Raw genomic sequence first — 21,185 nt, 5'->3', positions numbered from 1 at the left:
GCCGGCGGCGGGGGGGCGGCGGGGCAGGGAGCCCCCCGCGCCTCCCCCGCTGACCGGGCGCCGTGCTCCGCAGGGTCGGCGTCCTGGTGGGAGCCCCCAAGGCCAACACGTCGCAGCCGGACATCGTGCAGGGAGGAGCGGTGTACCACTGCGCCTGGCCCGCCGCACGCTGCCGGCAGATACCCTTCGACAACACGAGTAAGTGAAGCGGCTCGCCGCCGGGTCCCCTCCCTGCGCTCCTCCCAGCAGCGGCGAGGGAAAGGTGCTCCCGGCTGGGGGAACGCGGCGCCTTCGCTCGTTTATTTGGGCTGCCCAAGCCCTGCCTCGCCCGCTTCTCCCACTCCTGGAAATCGCAGGTTATTCTGTGCGGTTATGCTCCGTCGCGGTACCTCGCGAGGCACGCCTGTCTAGTTCCTCACGCAGAGCAAGAACCTTGCTTTCCTCCCTCTTCCCTCCTCTCAGGACGGGAGGCTAGCTGCAGACAGATTTAGGCGCAGTGTGGATAGATCACATCCACTTCCAAAGTCCCAAGACAGATGGTTCTTATTTAATTAGGGAGAGCACGCATTTTAAACAGTTCAGGCTGTTTATGCTTTCTGTTGTCTCTTTAAAGGTCTTGAAAACAATTTGAACCTAGTGTTTCCAGGGACATTAAAACCGATCGGTTTAATTCAGGCGAACTTTGACAGTTTAGCCATTAAACAAAAGTTATGGTTCTTCCGGTTATATTAGATCTTAGCTTTTATGTCGTATTTAAATACAAACACAATACACTTCAGTCTTGGGCTAGGAGCACAAATTAACTTAGAAGAGCTTACTTTAGTGTAGCAAGTAAGTGCAGTTCTTCCCCCCGTCCAGCCCCAGCCACCCTCCCACTATGACTGTGTTAGTGTTTACAGCCTCCTCCATTCGGGACTCCCATCGTCCCGTGTCTGAACAGGCTAGGAGCTCCTGCCCCAGGAGCCTGCAAAGCAGTACTGTATGTGCCTGTGGCTACTTGGGCATGGGAAGTGATGTAGAGCATATAGTTACATATGAATGGGAATATATGGGCATGGTATGCATACAATATTTTTATTGTAATGTGCCTTCGTGAGCTAGCACACTAATAAACCTAGCTGAGCAAATATTCTTCTATTTCTATCTTACAATTAGATAATTCGTGTACCAGTAGTAGAATATGTTACCTACACAAATTACTTTTAGGTTTGAAGAGAAAACTTTCAGACCAAATGAAAATTTCTTTGCATTTTAAAGGGGCGTTTTGAAAAATGAATGAAAACCTAGTGATGAAACCTAGAACGGCATCTGGCTTTCCTGTGGGAAACTTCAGAAAAGTTCACTGCAGAGGCTTAGGACAACTCCATATGCTGTAGGCACAGATTTCCATTTGCGGGTACTACGCTTTGAATAAAGGCACAACCACAGGCTGTTGACTAAGTACATCAAAAAGGCTTTGGACTGTGCCACATGATTGTTCAGAGAGGACAGAGAGCTTGGCATCTCCAAGGTGGTGTTCTTTCAGTCTGAGGCATTTTGTATCTCCTCTGGATAGATGCCTGACTTGCAGACATTGAAGTTAAGCAAGAAGCCCGTTGTATGAACATAAATGCACGGTACTTGGAGGTGGGACTGCAGTACAGACATGTTTGAAGTGTTACCACTGGCTTTCCAATTCAGGTACCAAGGGCAGTTCAGGTGTCATTTCACACAATTTGGTGCTGGCCAGCTGCCCTCATAGACAAGGACCCCAGGAAGGTTTGCATAGCTTGTACCAATGCCCATTCTTCACTGCAAGCAACATAAGGGCTATCTCTAATATGCCTTAGATATTCACTTTACTGAAGAAGAGATGTGTATTTCATGTCAGTTTTGTCTCTCCAAAATACTTCACTTACTGGAGCAATTTTTCCATCTTTTCCACATTTCCCCCAGAGCAGTCAATGTGAACTCTATCCTAGATGATGCTATTTTAAAGAGCCTGTTACACACAGTTCCTGTCGAAGCCTTTGACCACTGTATGCCAAGTGAAAGTTAGCTGGTCCTTTTTAAATATTAGGGGTATTTTCAGATTACGGCTCTTCCTTGGACTGGCACCTTGTACTCACTATGCGTTCTCCCTCCAGCATCACTGAGAATTTCCATTACTCCCATTTTCTATTTTAATTTCCATTTTTGTATCCATTCTGAGAAACAGAAAAAAGTGAGTCTGGGTTGTCAAATATCATACAGGAAGTTGGTGATGGACCTGCAAACTGACTCTGGATTTTTTTATCTTCCTCCAGTGCCTTAACCAGAAAATAATCCTTTCTCCCAAAGCAGAAACACCCAGGAACTGTCAGAAGACTGGAAATTCAGCTCTAAGAGCTTCAAAATTAAATTATTAAAACAAACAAACAAACAACAACAACAAAAAACCTGCTCAATCAGTAACAGTATTTTTAAATTAACATCAGAAGCTAAAATTGAGGGTAACTAGAAAGAAAGGAAGAGAATAATGTAGCAGTTAAAAGGGAGTGTGACCCAACAAATAGATAAAGAATTTATTAAATCGGTATTGTTCAGCCCGAAGGGTCCAATGGAGAACTTCTGAAAAGTTTGTTAAAGAAAAGCAGATTCACGCATACTACAACCCAAGTTAGAGACTTGAAATCTCTGCAGGTCATAGAAACCGTGGAATTTCTACTGTAACCTAAAAATTCAAGTCATCAACAAATTCAGTTGGTTGATTGAAAAACACCGACTTCAACTGCATATGAGCATGAAGGCTTTTGATATGCCTTCCATTTTTGAGGGCTGGGTACACAAAAGTAGTTCAGGTATGTTGTGTTCAATGCGAGTTATGCTCTCCCGTTGAGGGAACATACTGTGCACTTGGATGTTATTTGGACTTTTACTGCCAACAACAGCCATCATAGTTCAGAAACAGAGAAGGTTCACTGTGTAAATTAGGACAATTTTACCAAAAAAAAGCGCATAGAGCGCATAGTAGTCTTTTTGATTGCAAGACTGGAATTATCTCACAAGCAGGGTGTCTCTGTTGCCCTGTGCAGGTGCTGTAGTGTGCAGTCATCGCAAATCATCCTGTAACGTCGTAGTGCCTCAGTTTTGCTGGTGGAAATAAGTCTGTAAGTGGGTACCTAGTTGGTGAGACTCATGTGTAGTTGTATAGGTTATTGCACTGTTTCCAGAAAGAAAATAGACCTAATTTCAAGGTTTCCTTCATTTGCAAATGCTTTGATATTATTTGTCTTAACGCTATTAATATCTCATTCCTGTGAAAATAATGATGTCATTGAGTACATTGCTTTGTACTAATGCATTGTTTCCCGTTATTTTACTGATTCCAAGACAGTGTTCCAAGACAGACACCTCAGCGAAAAGCTTAACCTTGGTTAGGTTAATATTAGGATGGTAAGTGCTGAGATAGTCTATGCAGGGCCAAAGTTCATCCTGTTTTGTTGATGATTTTTTTTTCCCTCTGTTATCATTACCTTCCTATTTTAAAAACAACTAAAGGTTTAGTTTAAAGAAAGCTGTTCTGTATCCTCCATGCCATAAAGTCCTGAAGGGAGAATAGAGATGTGAAGCCTAACTGGACCTGCCACCCTAACACTGGTGCAAGACAACTGCAGGTGTTCCACAGAGGACCGGAGATAGGACACTGCACAGGCAGCACTGGCAAGGTGCAGCTCACCTCCCCTCCACCACGCTCAGAACTAAACTCTGTCCTTTGTCTCCTGTAAGCCTTAAATTACAGAAGACAAATCCCTATGGCTTCTGAAGTTCTCTTGCTCCTTTTTGTTTTTCTTCAGGAACTAAGACTGCATGAGGAAATAGGAATTGTGTTGGTTGCTAACATATACCTAACCGGAACACACAATATTTGGTCAATTCCCTGTGAAAGATAGGCAAACACTTTAACAATGTGTCATTACTTCTGAGTGCCATGTCCTGGCTGTCAAACACAAACTAGATTCCTTACTACTAGAGGTGATACTCAAGGCTGCTCCTGAACTCTCTGTGGCCCAGCCTGTAGTTAGGATGTACAAGCTGGTCTGAGTGCTATGCGCTGCTGCTGCACTTGTGTTAATGTGGCAGTGTGTGTGGGCTAAGCTGCTCTGATGAGAAGATGGCTTACTTAGAGTTAGCAGAGGGGTAGGAGTATCTGCAGCTCGTTCCTACAAGTCATAGCAGAGAAGCTGTGGATGCCCCGTCCCTGGAAGGGTTCCAGGCCAGGCTGGATGGGGCTTTGGGCAACCTGGGCTGGTGGGAGGTGTCCCTGCCCATGGCAGGGGGGTTGGAAGTAGATGAGCTTTAAGGTCCCTTCCAACCCAAGCCATCCTATGATGCCACCTAACTGACGTTGTTCTACTGAGACTTCTCCCAGATTGTCACTAATCTCTCATGTCACCCATCTTTGCTCCAGAGCAGTCAACCCAGACATTTCCAATGCACTGAGGTTACTTACCTGCAAACTATGTGTATAATTAGCCCTCCTGATGAAATAAATTGAGGAGGGAAGGAGGATGACATTTTGACATATGTTGGGAATTGATTCCGCCCAGCCATATGTAAGTCACGTAACAGGACATTCCCATTTGGGTGGACCAGTGATATGGCCTGCAGCCAAGAAGGGGATTTAGCAGTAACTCTCCATGTTTCCTGCTGGTGATGCAGTGCTGACTCTGCAGTCCCTTGTTTGCACTTCTTCAAAGCTCCCTAAATCTAGGTACTGGAGCCAAGACTGAGAGGAAGCTGAAAGCACTGTCCTTCAGAGCACAACTGGTGCTTTAACCGACCTTGTTGCAGCAGGGAAGTGAGATAAAGTATAATGGAAGGGCTTTTAGTATCCCCTTACTCCAGGAGATACGGACTGAAGGGCAGAGACTCTTCTCCCTTGTTTCCCTGCTCTGTGAGGCTGTCCTATCGCATTGCACTGTCAGGATGCGATACTCTTTGAAACGTAACGGGAGAACAGGGGAACAAGTGTTGGCATTATCGTAGAGAGATGTGATCTGAATTTCCTCTTTCCTGCACAAAGCCAACTTCTCCTTTTCAGTTTCTCCATTATGAAATGAGGTTTACAATGAGTTTTTCTGCTTTAGCACTGAGGTAAAATTACCAAGTCCTTGCGTTTAAACTGGATGCTTTTCCTTTCGGCTGCCAGAAGAGGTAGCAGGAGAGCAATATGAAATCTTTCTCCCCTCTTTATTAACCGGGGAACTTCTCTCTCAAGGCATCTTGCAGCCAGAAGCAAACTTAAATGCCCCCTGAAGTACTCTGTTGTGTTTGAGATCTGTTAATAAGCTAATATTTTGTATTTCAGAAACTAATTATAATAGTTATTTTTAATTGTAGTGTTAATTGTAGTGTAGTTTTTAATTGTTACAAACTGTAACAAGTTCTGATGCTAATTAATGTTAAATTAGCTCTGAAGGGCAGAATTTTAGATGCTTGCCCTAGGTTTCCAGGACTCACTGGAGTCGCCTTTGCTATCGGTCACCTTCACCAGTTTTAGTAAAAATAGGTTATGTTTTTTAAGCTAGCTGGAGAGAATTTGAACGGGCTCTGAAGAGGAACAGGTGAGGGGGAATATAGGTCAGACCTGGCCAAGCATGCAGTTGATAAAAAACATGAGCTAATTTGGCCGGCAGTTGAGCTGATTGTAACAGAACCCAGGTATACTGTATAAGGGAAGGATGTCTTGTGGGACTCGAGAGATTCAGTTACATGAAAAAATCGTTAGCTGCAAAGATGCTAAGATTCTGGGGAAAACTTAGAATCTTGTTATAAAGCAGAATTTGCATCTCAAGAGAAAATGCTGAGGGAGAACTTTGTTGTACTTTGAAATGTTGACACATTTCAGTCACTATGCCAGTAAGACCTTATCTGGAGCCTCATGGTTCACTTGTGGCACTCTGGTTTATAATAGACCCTTGTGGGTTTCTTTTATAAATCTCAGCATTATCTAAAGAAAGGAAAAAAATACCCTTAGCTGTGTTAGTTCAAGCCCCGAGGTCTTAATTTGTTTTTGATCAGATAGTACTTAGGCAAAAAATCCTGTTGGGTTTGATGATGCTTTTTTTTTTCTTAATTCATGGAATTTAAGTCCAAATAAAGCTCTCTAGATATGATCTATTAAATTAAAATAACTCATATGAATAGAATCTAAGGCACAATAAAATAAAAAAAAAAAACAACATAGGAATTAAATATATGTTTATAGAGTCAGATAAATATAAAAATAGAGGCAGCTCTTCTCGTCATGCATGGGTTTTGCATGTCCTTACTGTCTCAAATACTGTGGAGTCTTTTTTTTTTACAGCATTAACGTTGAATGCAACTGCTTGGCTTGGTTCCCTGGATCATGGTTAGCCTTGTATTTGTGTTCTGACTCTCTGCTGAAGACCTAGTATCAGTGGCCCTGTGGAAGCTATTGGCTTACCTTCGGTTAATAATGGGTGGTATCATTTCAATCTTTTGTGGTGGTGATACCAAAAATAATCACTCTGCCATGGTGGTAGGGCTGACAAGACCACCTCTTACCTCACTTCTAGAGTATGGGGCCAGTACAAACCCTTCCCTCTCTCTCTTCCCTCCTATAAGCCATGACCTTACCAGTGCAGCAGGGCTGATCTCCAAGTTAAAGCAGGTTGCTTGGAGCTTTGCACGTGTAGCCAAGTTCTGAATTTACCCAAGGGTGGAGATGTCACAGCCTCTCTGGAGAAACTGTTGCAGTGCCTAATCACTCTCACTGTGAAGGGTATTTAATTTATATTTAATCAGAAATTCCCTTGCTGCAACAAATATCTGTTGCCTCTTTTCCTTTTGCAGTGTACCTCAAGTGGGAGTTTGGCTCTCTCTTCTCTCTGCCTATTGAGCGCGCTGACTGAAGTGCAAACAGATGATAGAGATCCTCCTTTGCTTTCTCTTCTTCAGGCCAAGCAACTGCAAGTCTTGTACTGGTGTCTCAAAACTGTACTGTAGCATTCTAGGTGTTGCCCCATGTGAGGGGGATATTCACTTTTCTTGGCCTATAAATATTTATAGAAATATAAATGTTTGGTTTGTTTATGTATTTAGATTCACGTTATAGAAATATGCATAGGCTGAGATGATTATTCGGCTCCACTCTGTGTATATGTAATTAGGTATGAATATATATGTAATAACTATATTACGTTTTATATTTTCCCTATACATTTGTTTATACACATGGATATGCATAAATACATAAATATATCAAAACAGGTATTTAAAAGGGATTTGCCATCCTGGATGTAGTCTGATTAGACCCAGGTTAGTGGGCATAGTGTAACTGAGCCTGCTACAGGTGCCTGATGAATGGCCATGTATGTTTATCCATTCCAGCACATACAGGCAAACACACGCACACAGAGCCAGTGAAGACAGTACTTAACAAAGTTCATGATGAGTGAGAACTGACCTGAAAGAGTTGCAGGTGCATTATATAGCTGGATTTGCTACTTTGATTAGAAGCATTGTTTTCCTGTATTGTTTGTTTAAAGTATTTTGCTTTTATTCGAGTATTTTCAAATTCTAGTAGATAATTAATTTTTTACTTCTAGTTTTCAAGAACTGGATGAGCCACAATGAGCCATTATCAGTATCTGCAAATATTTTTATGCAGCTCCTAATTAACAACAAAAAATAAATACTTATAAGGGTGATGTTTGATTCATGCCTGTTAAAGAATTTATAATGTACTCATTCAGTGCCTGAGAGGAGACCAAGCCCTGTAGTGCCAAATTTAGTTTAATATGTGCAAATGATGGGTTGGCATTTACACTTTTTCCAGGTTCAGGCTTTAATTTCCTAAAACCAAATCTCTGTGCTGTTGTTCTTTTGCATTGCTGTTGCACTTTCCTGTCTGGACTCATTTTTTTCTGCTTGTCCAGGTACTGTTTTGGTGATTTCAGGGGCCTCTTTCCCTTTAGTAGCCCCTAGGTAGCTCAAGTCTATAGCAGTGGCTGAAGGAACGCTGATCTTGAGAACCACGTTTCACCATCTCCAGCACTGCTTCTGAAGCTGGCTTGTGGGGTAGTACCAATGCACAGGAGTTTTGGCTCCTGCAGCAGAAAATGAGATGATTTGGGGCTGCTAACATGCACCTATATTTAAATACAGACATCTCTCTGCCCTTTGCATACTCTTGCTTGTCTGGGCCTTAGCCTGCAATACAGTCCTAGCCAGTACAATTACGAGTGACTCCAGGGCTGAGGTTCAAGCCAAATTTGCGAGTGATCCAGACTGTTGACCATCTGGAAGAGCTCCTGGGCTGGCCCTGAAGCAATCCAGCTGGGACTGAGGCGCTCGCCAGGCCTCTCAGCGGGCAGGCCCAGGCGTTGTGTGCCCGGCCCAGCTGCTGCCTTCCAGCCTTGCTCTCCTCGCGCAAGCGTCATGTATCGTGATACAAGATAGCCTGGACTCCTTCCTAAAAGGGGCCAGGCATGTTCCTCCAGAAGAGAAGATGACATTTGTATGCAACCTGAATTCGAGCCAAGTTTTTGCTGCTCACAGAAGTATAGCTTAGCCTGAGGGCAAAGCAGACGAGACGTAGCCTGTGGGCCTCAGAACCCCATAAATAACACAAGGAGAGATATTTTGCTGTCTTATTAAGGGTGTTGTCAGGATACAGACATCTTTTGAAACACTTAGCGCAGTCTTGAGGGATTTACCAAAGACAGAAATAACTTCATTGTTTTTTGAGAACCGGAGTGGGATTTATCTGACTAAACAAGTACGTTTTATGTTAGCCTACTCTCAGCTGGTCCTCCTTGGCTGTCTATAGTCAGTTTAAAAAAATGAAAGGTACTTTTAGGCCATGGTTCTTCTGACCTTCTCAGGTGCTTGCTTTAGGATAAGAACTGTGCAGTAGATCATGCCCTCTGTTCTAAGTGGCTGACTAGCTCAGGAGGGGGCATTTATAGGATCTTCATTTGGAGGCTTGCTGTGTAATTGAGTGTAGTCAGTGCACAGTAATGACGGTCCGTATGTATTCACACAAGTTAATTGTGTTTGTAGCTTCATTTTGATAAAGTTATAGGGGAAGCAGTTGCTGTTTTACAGCAGTCTGAAACACTGGCTGGTTGTTACATACTGAAGGCTAAACTGTATTGCAAAGCACAACCTCAGAAAGTTGGCAGATGATGAGAGCTCCAGCAAGGGTCCTGAATAAGCATGATTTGAGAATTTCTGTCAAAAAACACGTAGCCAGGGAAAAATAAAAAGCTATTTACTAATTTGTATGTGTGTGATGTTTTACTAATTAATTTATAATGAAAATCCCATGCCACATGATAAAGGATTCATACTACACCATATGCCACTAAGGGGGACTACAGTTCTCGCAGATACTGCTAAATTCAGCTATGGTTTTCATAAATCCTGCAAACACTTGTCCTAGTTTTGAAACCTAACATCATCTCAAATTTTAGTATACTTTGCCAGTAGACAAGTGAGCTGTTTTGATTAAAAATATAAGCTCTTTTTAAGTTAGAAAACTGGTTGGGAGCCTCCTCAGAGCCAGGCTAGCATTGTCTTCTGTAAGCCAACCATGGCTGATTTTCAAGTTTCAAAAGCTTTGTTTCTATCAAGACCTAATCTGTGGACATTGATCATTTTCAGATCTGCTGAAGCATTAAAACAAATAAATAAATTAAATAGAGGTTTCTTTATGTTTGAAATGGTCTGTCTTCACTGGAAAAAATAATCAAAAGTGGGGTTGCCAACAAGTAGGTAGTTGGCAGCTGCCATAATGCAGTGTCAAAGTCACCGTCTCCCACACTCTTAAAGTTTATGCCTAATTTAAATAAATGTATTTCAAAAGTGAAAGTTTCTAGAATTTTAAATTATTATTTCTGAATTTTGAAGATCTAAATATTCCTGAAATTTATCTCGCTCTTATGAGTGCTCTGAGCATAGATTTCTGTATTAGCTTCAGCATAGCACAACAACAAATACTTGTATGAAGGAAGCTTTCTCAGAGGCTTTTCAGACTTTCACAGGTTTGTTCTTTTTCAACTTTCTTCTATGCTTGTTAGAAAAATACAAAGGTAGGGTCCCCTTCTTCTCCAAGTTTAAAGCATTTGTCTTTCTGTTTGTATCTGTAAAATTTATGAGATTACCACCGGCTGAGGTAACCAGTGATCCAACATCCTAGGAAAGGATTCAGATATCTCCTCTGTGCCTGTTGGGGAAATCCCAGGAAGTATTGACTTTTTACAGGTGACAATTATACCAGCTGCATTTTTCCTCAGTTTAAAATAAAAAAGCGTATATATCCATACTATTTAATGTGAGATTCCTTTTTTTTTTTTCCCCTACGTTCCAAGGTAGACAGTATATGTTTTTATTTTCACTTAGAGTGAATAAAAAGAATTGATTCTTGTGCAATCCCTCTTGATAGGAACCAGAAACAAGCATAAGGGAATGCAGATACAAGGGGAAAGGAGTAATGCCTTGCTTATGTATAAATTGAGAAGTTCATTAGGAGTGACTGGTAAGGGAAGAACATAGCTCACGAACATATGGGAAATCAGTTTACTTCAGAGAACTAAGGGTGAAAGGAAGGGATGTCTGTTTTTTATTAAAACCTGAAATGCATTATAATTGGCCTGAGTCTTTGCCCAGATGGCTTCTCTTATGCTGACATCTGCAAGAGTGTATATAAAGCAACATTAAGAAGCTGTCTCTTGTGACAATGTGTACACATGTAATTCTGTTAAAAACGAAGTCCTTTGCTATCAGTAGTGTTGGGCCCTGAATATTCATGCTGAGAAATTTCACATTTGACAAAAACTAATTATAGAACGTGGTCTTTTTATTTATTTATTTATTTTCAACATGGAAAGTTTCTGCCACTTATGAGAAAGGTTTTTAGGGATTTTTGCTTATTTTTGTAGATTCCTGTGTGTTCACCATAAACTCCAGGCCATGTGCTGGGATTTTTGTTTGTTTGGTGTTTTTTTGTTGTTGTTTTTGTTTGTTTGTTTGTTTGGTTGGTTTTTTTTGCCTGTGTATGTAACACAGAGTTTCACCTTCCTTTTTATTTCTGAAATTTAAGTGTAATTATTTTGAATTGTCAACTGATAGGATGATGACAGTGGATATGGTGTAATTAATATACCCATTGGTCTGTTTACTCGTATCTGTAATTCACCAGGTAATACTTTTTAAAATAAGCTGTCAACATACTTCTTCTTTCTTTGTCAGACAACAGGAAAATTAAGGTCAATGGCACCAGGGAACCAATTGAGTTTAAGACAAATCAGTGGTTTGGGGCAACGGTCAAAGCTCATAAAGAAAAAGTTGTGGTAAGTCTTACGCACTTGGTATTAATTTGGAGATAATGTTTATCTTTTCTCAAATGTGTATCTTTAATAGCTGTCTGTGTATAGATCACATAAGCAAGTCTGTGATTACTCATAGAGTTTAAAACAGATGATGTATGTAGCTTGTAAAAAATCAGTGCGTAAAATCAAGTTGAACTGATCACTTGAAGATGATCCTGCTGCCATGTCAAAATAGCGGAATGCCATATTGGTTATGGAAGCAAACAATATTTTTTTTTAAACAAATAACGGACTTTTTTGAGACACACAGTAACTGTAATAGCTATATGCTTAAAAATACTTTGTATTATGAAGGTTTATGAGGGATGATAAATGTAAAATGTAATGGAAGCCAAGAATCTGTGTTGAAGATCAATTAATAAGAGAAAGCACTGACCTATTTTGTCACATTTACATTGTTTCAAACAGCTATGTCACAGGGTAGAACAGCCACAAAAAAGTCGCAATAAAAAAGCTCCAAGTCATGACTGCTGTTAAAGTGCAACATCTGTGTTCCGGTTTTGCAGAGCATTTTCTCTGTATTGGTTGAAGACCAATGGTCCTCACGGTGCAAGTAGTTTTATTGCTTAGTAAGGTAGTGGTGATGTTGCTTACATGCAGACACTTTATATTTACAATTTACGCACTTTAGTTTGCATTGGAAATACTACTGAAACAATTTTGATATGAATAAATAGTTTGGTGATACCTTATTATTTTTACAATTACAAAGCAATAACTTGTGTCCTGGTATTTGTTTAAAACTTCCAGTTATTACTTAAGAAATAGTCATAAGGGAAGCATCAAAAGGAAGTGCTTTCACTTAAATTGTATGCCTCATGGTTAACCTAGAGAGGGATTTTGACACGGAACATGTAATGAATAAAACATCACTTACTCTGTTATAGAGTTAGCATATACTGTGTCAGTGTTATCACAGCTCTCAAATCTCATATGCATTGCCTTCATGTACCACTCTTTTGTACGTGCACTTTCTATTTAAATGTTAATTACACAAAGAAAGTATTTGCCACTTTTCTGAATTGTCAATGATTTTTAAATCTTAGAAGTAGCTGAAGATTTTTCCTTTTGTTTACTCTACTAAAAATAATTCACAAACTGTAATAGAATACTACTTTATCACCATTTGCTGAATCTTAATCAAATGAACTGAAAACGTCATCACAGAGTGATGTGTGGTATCTGTACTAACCAAACATTGTCTCCTTTCTCATATATCTCCTCAGGCTTTCTGAAACACAGATATAGTCAACACTTTTCAGGCAAAAACTTGGTCAGCAGTGCTAGAAAATTTTCTTTTTTTTTTTTTAAGGTTTGTAGACTGAAAGGAAAGAAAGGGAAAATGTCAACAAACTGTCAAATTTTTTTTAAACTACAAATCTAATTGTAAACTGCATGAGGTCGACATTTATGATATGTATAATTCTTGTTTCAATCCACTTTGCTCAATGCTATAGAATGTACCTCAATTCACCCTCACAGGGCATGTATTCCTCATTGCTGCAGTCTGGTTTTGCTCTCTGATATATCTCAGTCTGCAAGGTCTTCTAGGCAGGGGCATGTCTTAGGGTCCCTGGTCCTAAACTGGTGTTGCAGAAGCTATGACTTTACTGGTAAGCTCTGAATAGCACAGGGGCTTGTCCAACTGGAACTGATTGCAGAACTAAGGCCAATAGAGTAATGTGAATAACAACGCCTTGCCAGGGGGAGATGGGTTTCTGATTGCAAAAGTGAAACAGGGCAGGATGCAGATGGAGAATTTGGTTGTATCTTACAGGGGAAAGGTTGTAGGGAGAAGGTAATATCTCTGCCCCACCACCCCCATCAACTGAAAAGTTTTAGGGCACAGGAGACCCTGAAGAGTGACTTGCATACCTGACAGCTTATCTTTTTGGTTTTATAATTATTTATTTTAAAAAAGATTCTCTCTCCCTACATAACTTAAATATATTTTATCCTTAGACTTTCATGTTTGTAACATCACTACCAGAACACAGAAGATGAAATACTAGTCTACTAGCCAAAAGTTATTCAACAAAAAAATTGTTCATTGAGGGTCTGTCAAATGCATTATAACCATATTGCCTCTGTAAAGGTTTGGACCAGGGGTTCATAAGACAGCAGACAATCTGATGCAGTGATAGGCAGTGTGGCAGAACACCCTGACAAATCTTCGATTCAGTAGAGGAAAATCAGTTCTGCTGCAGTGGCCTTTATCTTAAGACACATCAGGACAGAAGTAGGGGTGTCCTCAGCCTAATACACGTAATGTACAGCTTAAAACTACGGGATTGAGTCCTGTGCAGTGAGCAAGCATATTACTTGTGAAGCAGGCTTAGGAGGTATTTGTAACGTACGCTTAAATGTGAGTTGTAGTCCCTGTTAGATTTCACCTGCTAAGGGCTATAAGGGAAGGATGAGACTGTTTTTCAGGTTATAATTTCATTATAAGAAGCAGTGGTTCTGCATTTCATTCTATCAATATGTTATGATAATTGTTACGTGAATGATACAACACCAGAGAGGATCCTTGTAAACTGTTTATTAAAAACTACATTTGTCAGGTACAGGAGTTTATGAAAGGTACGTGTGACATGGTTTCTGTTTTGATAGGCTTGTGCTCCCTTATATCATTGGAGGACGCTTAAAGATAGCCCTGAGAAGGACCCAGTTGGCACCTGCTATGTAGCAATTCAGAACTTCAGTGCCTATGCTGAATATTCACCCTGTCGCAACAGTAAGTATTAATAGAAACTAATTTGTTTTGGAGGAATTGATGTTTCACTCAATGTTTTCATCCTTTCAGTTTTTGCACAGTCTTGGTTGAATTAAAATTACTGTATGTTATTATCACACTGGATGAGGGTTTAAAGAAAAATCAACATTGAATTGTATGCCTGCAATTGGATGCTTAATTGTATAATTAAAAGAGAAGAAATTAAGTAAATTAAGCTCATGCAGTTACAGTGATGTGATATAATTGGTTCACTTTAAATGGCTTTAAAATGTAACAAACAGACCTAGATAAGAACCAGACAGCATTTTAAACCAATTACTCACGTTCATGCTGAGTATAAATCGCTCGTCACAGGATCACCATCAAAAGACCAGACCCCACACAGAAACACACAAGCCTGTATCGCCATTCGTGCCAACGTCACCCACAGTGACTGACTCACTTAGGAAGGACTTCCAGCGTGGAAGAAAGCCACATGCATTAGCACTGTTGTTCCTCACTCTGCTGTTCTGATGATGTGTGCCTTCACTCCACTGTGGTAGCAATCTCTGGGCCTTCTTAGGGAATAGGAAAAAGCAGTGCATGCGTATTTAGAACCAAGCTGTTACCTAGAAGTCTGCAGAAAATGCCACACATCAGATTAAATCAGATGTTCATCCTGTTCAGCATCCTATGGCTAGGTGTATGTAATGATTGCTAATACTCTCATTACCTCAATGCTCCAAATTATTAAAATCAATATGAGGTATCTGGTGATTTTACTGAGCTTTGGACTGGGCTAGGCATACTGCAGTTTCTGCACTCACAGATCAGAGAATTATTCATTCAGTTACTTTCCTAAGGGTAATGTCTGTATGACAGCAAATATGATAGGCTTGCCTATCCCTTCCTTTGGAAACTCCCAAAGTAGAGTAATGATGTTGTTCAGTTTAGTAAGGTGGTTTGCTCTTTCAAGTTGTGTGTGCCAGCCAATGCACGAGAAGTCTGCACATAGCCCCTTATCACAATACCCATTGAACAGATAACCTGCTATTGCAGCCAGCATTCTTAACCACGTGCACATGGGCTAATTTTGAATCGCACCTTCTGACTGTTCCTCTTCTGGGAACTGTGCTCCTACCATCAAGTTTCTCGTGGATTATTTTGCCAAGAAAGTACCAGGCATTTTACAGGAAAAGTAGACACACACTTTGCATAATTAAAAGGTCTCTTTCCTGTGATATCTACAGTCAGCATTATATTGTGTAGCTGGATTTTCCTGACATCTGACAGATGCTTGATAATACAGCCCAGTAATGCTTTCCACAGTCTACCAGAAAATCTGTACACATAAAGCAGCAGAAAAAGCGCTAAACTGAGTTGTGCTACCAAGTATTTCTTCATTGTCTAATCCTTATCCCTGGGTGGACAGATGTGGAAAGAAGCTGAATTTGTAAAAGAAACGGTGCCCACAAGATCTGCTTCATGTAATTCTGATGTCTCACTGGGGTTTTGCCAAAAGCTGATGCCATTTCGAGAGAGTTCAAGTAGTCATTGCTCTGTTTCCTGATCCTACAGACTTCCAGCATGCCAGTGCTCATAGGGAATCCCTAAAATACATGCCAGCACACTTTGTACAATTACGTAAGAATTTGGAGACTAGAAATAAAAATGAACAGAAACAGGGAGGATGTTTTTGCATGTACAGATGTGCATCCAAAATTATATTTCACAAGTCCCAATTGAGCAAATGTGTGTCAGTTAAAGGGGTGACCCTTGTGAAGAGCAAGTGCCCCTTTCCCATGCTGTAGTGCAGATAATCAGGATGCTGTTTGAACATTGACCCATGCTGACTCATCAACTGTGTCAGCATTTCTTGAGAATGGCTTAGTAAACACTTAATTCTGTGTTTATGGCAGAGCAGGCTGTGGTGACCATTCTAGGATTCCTTGTTGTGTTGTTTACTTTTGTATCTGCAGACAAATTCAAACTGAATCCTTAGTAGTTGTAACAAGGGTCCTTCCTTGGCAATGAGAGGATGAAGACCCTAGTAACTGGTCCTATTTTCCAAAACCTTCACGAGGAGGCTGCATGTTCAGTGTCCTGTAGAAGGCCTTGATTTGCTCTGCCTCTTTAAAACAAACAAACAAACAAACAAAACAAATCAAAAATCTCCTTCTTTCTACGTAATTTGATAGTTTTGCATTTACAGCCTTACAGCTCCATGGGGTGTGTACACTGTCTTCTGCATGCCCCCATGAATTCAATAAAATGCTTCTTCTTTCATAATTGCAGGCAATGCAGATCCTGAAGGACAAGGCTTTTGTCAAGCAGGTTTCAGCTTAGATTTTTACAAGGTGAGAGATTGTGCTTCTGAAATACTTTGACCAAATATATTTATATGGCAAGTTTTGCAAAGTTGTTGCAAGTTCTTTCCTCCTTTGCAAGCTTCAAACTTTCTGGTTTCATTAATAAAAGAAATATCACTATCAGTACCTGTTAGCAGCACTCAGATTTGTCTCTCCTCCATCTATCTTAATAGATAATTAAGCAAAAACTGTATGTGCTTCTCTCTCAGTGTTCCACACACACATTGCTTTCCGGAGACCTGACTTTCGGGAAATAATGGGCAGGCACCTGCTGTCTTCTAGAAGTCAAAATAGATTGTATAGGGATGCTTTTGGAGCCAGACCAATGATTGAGACTGTTCTCCTGTGGAGGTGATAGAGGAAATGCTGACGGGAAATAGCTAGTTGTTCTTACATGCCAAGAGAGTCACTAAAAATACTGTGGGCCAAAGAATATACTTTGCAGCTATTGTTATTATCTTCGCCAGTATTACAGCACTAGGAGCCCACGTCTTTCACATCATTGGAATTGTTTTCAGTGTTGTGTAGCAACAATTGTTATTCACACTATTAATAGGCAAGTAGTAAAAACATCATTGTAGAATGTACACAGCTGTATTTCTCTGTAAAGCATTACTGTTGCTTCATTGAATGTGAAGGACCTCTTTTATGCTGACTTTGTTTTCTTACAAATAATCAGCAATTTTTAGAATGCTGTGTTAGTTCTGAAAAAGAAAATAGGCTTTCATTCAAACGAAGATGCATAGGATGATCTTAACTTTATTTAACTGTGGATTTTCCTAAACATCCATGTACCTACATCCTTTGCTTGAACAGGACTGTTCTCCCTTATCATTGTTCTGATATTCTTTTGGTCATTTAAATTGTTTTTCCCATGCATGCTTCATTTTGTTGTGTTCTTTTGTTGTGTAATTTTATTCAATTCTGCTTTTTGTAGAATGGAGACCTGATAGTAGGCGGGCCTGGTAGTTTTTATTGGCAAGGTATGTTCATCTGGCTGGTTAACTTGATCTAAGAAGTGAAGCATAAAGTATTGTGGAAAACGTTCTATATTTCCAGTGTTTTCTCAGTTTAAGATAACCAGTCTCTGGTCTATTTTCAAAAAGTCTAAACAACAGAGGAATTGTTTAGAAGCCACTGAGCATAAAAACAAGTCAGAGAAAATTCAGACCGTAGGTTATATAGAAAGTGAGACAAACAGAAATAACTATTTTTATCTTGGCAGTTTAGCACATTTGTTGTTTAATAAGCTGTTTTCCTAAAAATACTTATATTTTTAAAATAAATAATATTTGTATAGTAAATGTAATATTTTCAAAGTTTTGTGACTATTTGTTTCTGAACACCACCTTTTATTGCTATCTACACGTATTTTTAGGATATATGTGGCATCACTGCAGTTTCTCAGATGTAGTTTCTCATGTAGATGAAACCTGAAGTAGTTTTGGTAAAGGAGAAAAAGGGTATTTTTGCTCTAACTGTTTTTGACGTTTGTGATGTAGCTGATTCCTAGACTCTGCCTACCAACTTGGCTCTTGTCAGCCTCACTGATGTGTGTTTTTTCATAGCCATTAAAAAGGAAGATCTGATTGATTATACTGGTAGGGGATGCATGGCTTTGAATTTTCCATTAAGAAATTACTTCCATTTGTCTATTACATTTGAATTCTACAGCTGCAAAAGGTAGCTGTTCTGAAGAAGCTGAGCCTGAAAATGCTTGATTTTAGTTTGATTCAGCACTGTGAAATGTATATGGAGTTGTTTTTTGTGATTTTTCAATGCAGAATCAATGCCTTGATGTATTTATTTACATGTACTTGTGAGATTTTCAGGGTAATGATGAAGAAAGATTGAGAGAAGATGCCTAATCTTTGCATTCGTGCTATGTTATCCTTTGAAGCTCTGTTTTGATGTTCTGCTAGCTCTATTTCGTGGCTGTCCTTTGTGTCCCTTTCATTTATGAAGCTGTTTGAATTCAGGTCAGGTAATCACTGCAAGCATTGCGGATATCATTGCAAATTATTCCTTCAAAGATATTCTGAGGAAACTGGCACGAGAGAAGCAAACAGGAGTGGCACCGCCCACGTATGATGACAATTACATGGGTAAGCTAAGCTCTTTTTCAGTTAGCAATATGTCCTAAAAGCAAGGGGCTTATATAAATGACAAAACAAGCCCTAAATTACTAATGTCCCAATTGTGAGATGATTCAGACACATTATGCCTTAAGTAGAACAACAAATCAGTAGTTTGCTTGTGACTTCAACGGGATGAAGAACATTCTTCAAGTTATGCACACCAGCAGGTTTTGGAAGTTGAGATCTTAAATGGCTGATTAGGATTCTTATTATTTGATCTTAAACAAATAACCACAAATACAAAGTTTTTCTATTTCTATTTTCTTTCACTCCAAGATAATGGTTTGAGTTTAAAGTAATTAAAGACTATTTCAGTTTTTAATCAATAAAATTCAGTTCTGCAGTATTTCATACAGGACTACATAAATACCCAATTTATTCTCACTGCAATTGCTTGCTTGAATTGTCTTTTAAGTAATTTAAGACTGTTTGAGTATATTATGTAATAAAAAAGGGCTCTTTGTACCTTTTATTTTCGCTAAGAATTTGCATAATGTTCACACATCTCTGTATGCAAGACAATTTTTGCCTCACATTATTATAGAAAAAATGCAGTGGAATTAGAAGGCAAAGATGCATCCTTTCATCTCTGCCCATAGATTTGAAATTGCAGTCACTGATACAATCCTGAAGTCTTTACTCTGTCAATATCAATTATCTCACTGGCTTACAAAAGCCTGAGGAGGTAGTCAACTGCGTCTTTGGAAATCTATCTTCCATATAGAACTAAAACAGGATTCTCACACAATGCAGGACAGTAATGAAGACCTAAATTGTGTCAATAGCTGTTAGGGCAAACTACTGTAGTACCTCCCATTTTTTTCAGAGAAAGTATTAAGTATTAATGCTTTGGCAGCTCATCTGGGGAGAAGAAGGCTAGATGTGTTGTTATTCTTTGAGACCTACAGTTAATTAAGTCATAATAATGTGATAATTTTCCCATTTTTCCCCACACAGTTTTAGAATACTAATTTTAGAAAATTTACATTCTGGTGATTAGATGAGCCAACAAATCTGATTGTCCTTCCACATTTTTGGAAAGAAATGGTTTAACATCTTTTTTGCTTGTGATTTATTTTTAAACAGGGTACTCAGTGGCTGCTGGGGAATTTACTGGAGATTCTGAACAAGGTAAGAAGCCATATACTTAAATGGAAATCACATGGCTGTGCACCTATTAAATTCCTCTGTTTGGGTCTGTACACAGGTACATACCTTTTATGCACCTGAAACACTGGTGAAACTTAACCTATCTGTGCCCAATATTCTTAGAGGCAAATATTTCCTTAGAAGGTGTAGCATGCCAGAGGAGAATTTAAGTAACTTAAACATCTGAATCTGTTATTGTGGTGTCCTCCTGCTTGTGCATCTGTTCTGCAGAGCTGTAACAACATCATAGGTGGAGTCAGCTAAGCTCACTGAATTTAGCCAGTTTGGTGATGAGTAGTAATGAGTGGAACCAACTGTGCAATCCTCTACAGTTCTGTGGCCTGTACTCAAGTTACTCAGCAGCATAGAGGCTGCTGGAGCTCAGCACCTGGCTGGACAGATGCAACCTAGTTTAGAAATTTCTGTATGTTGAAACATACAGTTAGCTGTAGAAAACACTGTGATCCCTGATGTTTCATACCTTAAGAGCTATATATTTTGTGTAAGGCTGACAGTCAGAAAGTATTGCATAAAGAGGAGATTTCTTGAATATGAATAGCTCCATGGTCCAAACTCACAAGTCAATAGAGACCTGGTACATTTCTACAAATGAAGCCAGCTCCCCAGAACTGCTGCTGCTGCTTAATCCCTGTAAAGTTTGGAGTTTCCTGTCCTGTGCCACTCTGGAGTCAAAAAGAAAAAAAGACACAATTTTGAGTGCAATATTAAAAAAAAAAAAAAAAGGGGGAAAAAAAAGAAAAAAAGAGATGTGCTTCTGATAGTGGAAGGCTGCAGCCACTATATGGTTGGCACAAAGAATTGCATCATTGGCTGACCTCACAGTCCTTTGTTACTATTTTCATCTCCTCTTGGCCAGACACATTCAACCATAGGGGAGTATATAAACCCAAAGAGGAATAGGTGAATGTTAGGTCAGTCAAGGAAGATGTCTGAGGTGCTCTGGTACATGAAGCTCCTTCTGCTGTCTTCTGATGTGGGTATCCTAATGAGGGAAGGTTTAGACAGTATGACTGCCGGCTGTGGCTTTGGTCTTTTTTTTTTTTCTTCTCACTAGTTGTTTAAGATTTGTTCTCTGAGTGGAATCATGTACAAGAGAGCAGCTAGGTCCAGTGTTTTGTGTTCTAGTTCAATGAATTCCCTCTATGCCACTCACAAAAACTTGGCTTGTAATGCTTTTAGATAGCTAGCGTGTGCACAACTTGTCAAACACTCCCATGGCATCAAGTCAAATAACAGATGGGAGAAAATGTTGTGCAGCCAGAAAGAAAAGGGGAGTTTGTAATGACAATCATATTTACCTTCTGTATGATAGTGTGTGTTGCCACAGCTAATTCTTGTTTGATCAATCCACAGCTGTTAGATAACAAGTTGAATCAGAGTAACAGCTTTATTGTACTGTTCTATGCTAAGTAGG

At 39.7% G+C, this 21,185-nt stretch overlaps 1 protein-coding gene across 2 annotated transcripts in view; it reads left to right on the top strand.

The window, feature by feature from the left end:
• ITGA8 (integrin subunit alpha 8) overlaps positions 1-21,185 on the top strand; it is a 109,752-nt gene that overhangs the window by 336 nt on the left and 88,231 nt on the right. For both annotated transcript variants that reach the window (XM_083827595.1, XM_083827596.1), the window contains exons 2-8: positions 74-198; positions 11,239-11,339; positions 13,992-14,115; positions 16,390-16,451; positions 17,401-17,446; positions 18,443-18,568; positions 19,688-19,732. In XM_083827595.1, coding sequence (XP_083683721.1) covers positions 74-198; positions 11,239-11,339; positions 13,992-14,115; positions 16,390-16,451; positions 17,401-17,446; positions 18,443-18,568; positions 19,688-19,732 — 629 coding nt within the window. The remainder of the gene's footprint in view (positions 1-73; positions 199-11,238; positions 11,340-13,991; positions 14,116-16,389; positions 16,452-17,400; positions 17,447-18,442; positions 18,569-19,687; positions 19,733-21,185) is intronic.

Source organism: Anser anser (assembly GCF_964211835.1).
Source record: "Anser anser genome assembly, chromosome: 2".
Lineage (NCBI taxonomy): Eukaryota > Metazoa > Chordata > Aves > Anseriformes > Anatidae > Anser > Anser anser.
This window is presented reverse-complemented; position numbering and strand designations above follow the sequence as displayed.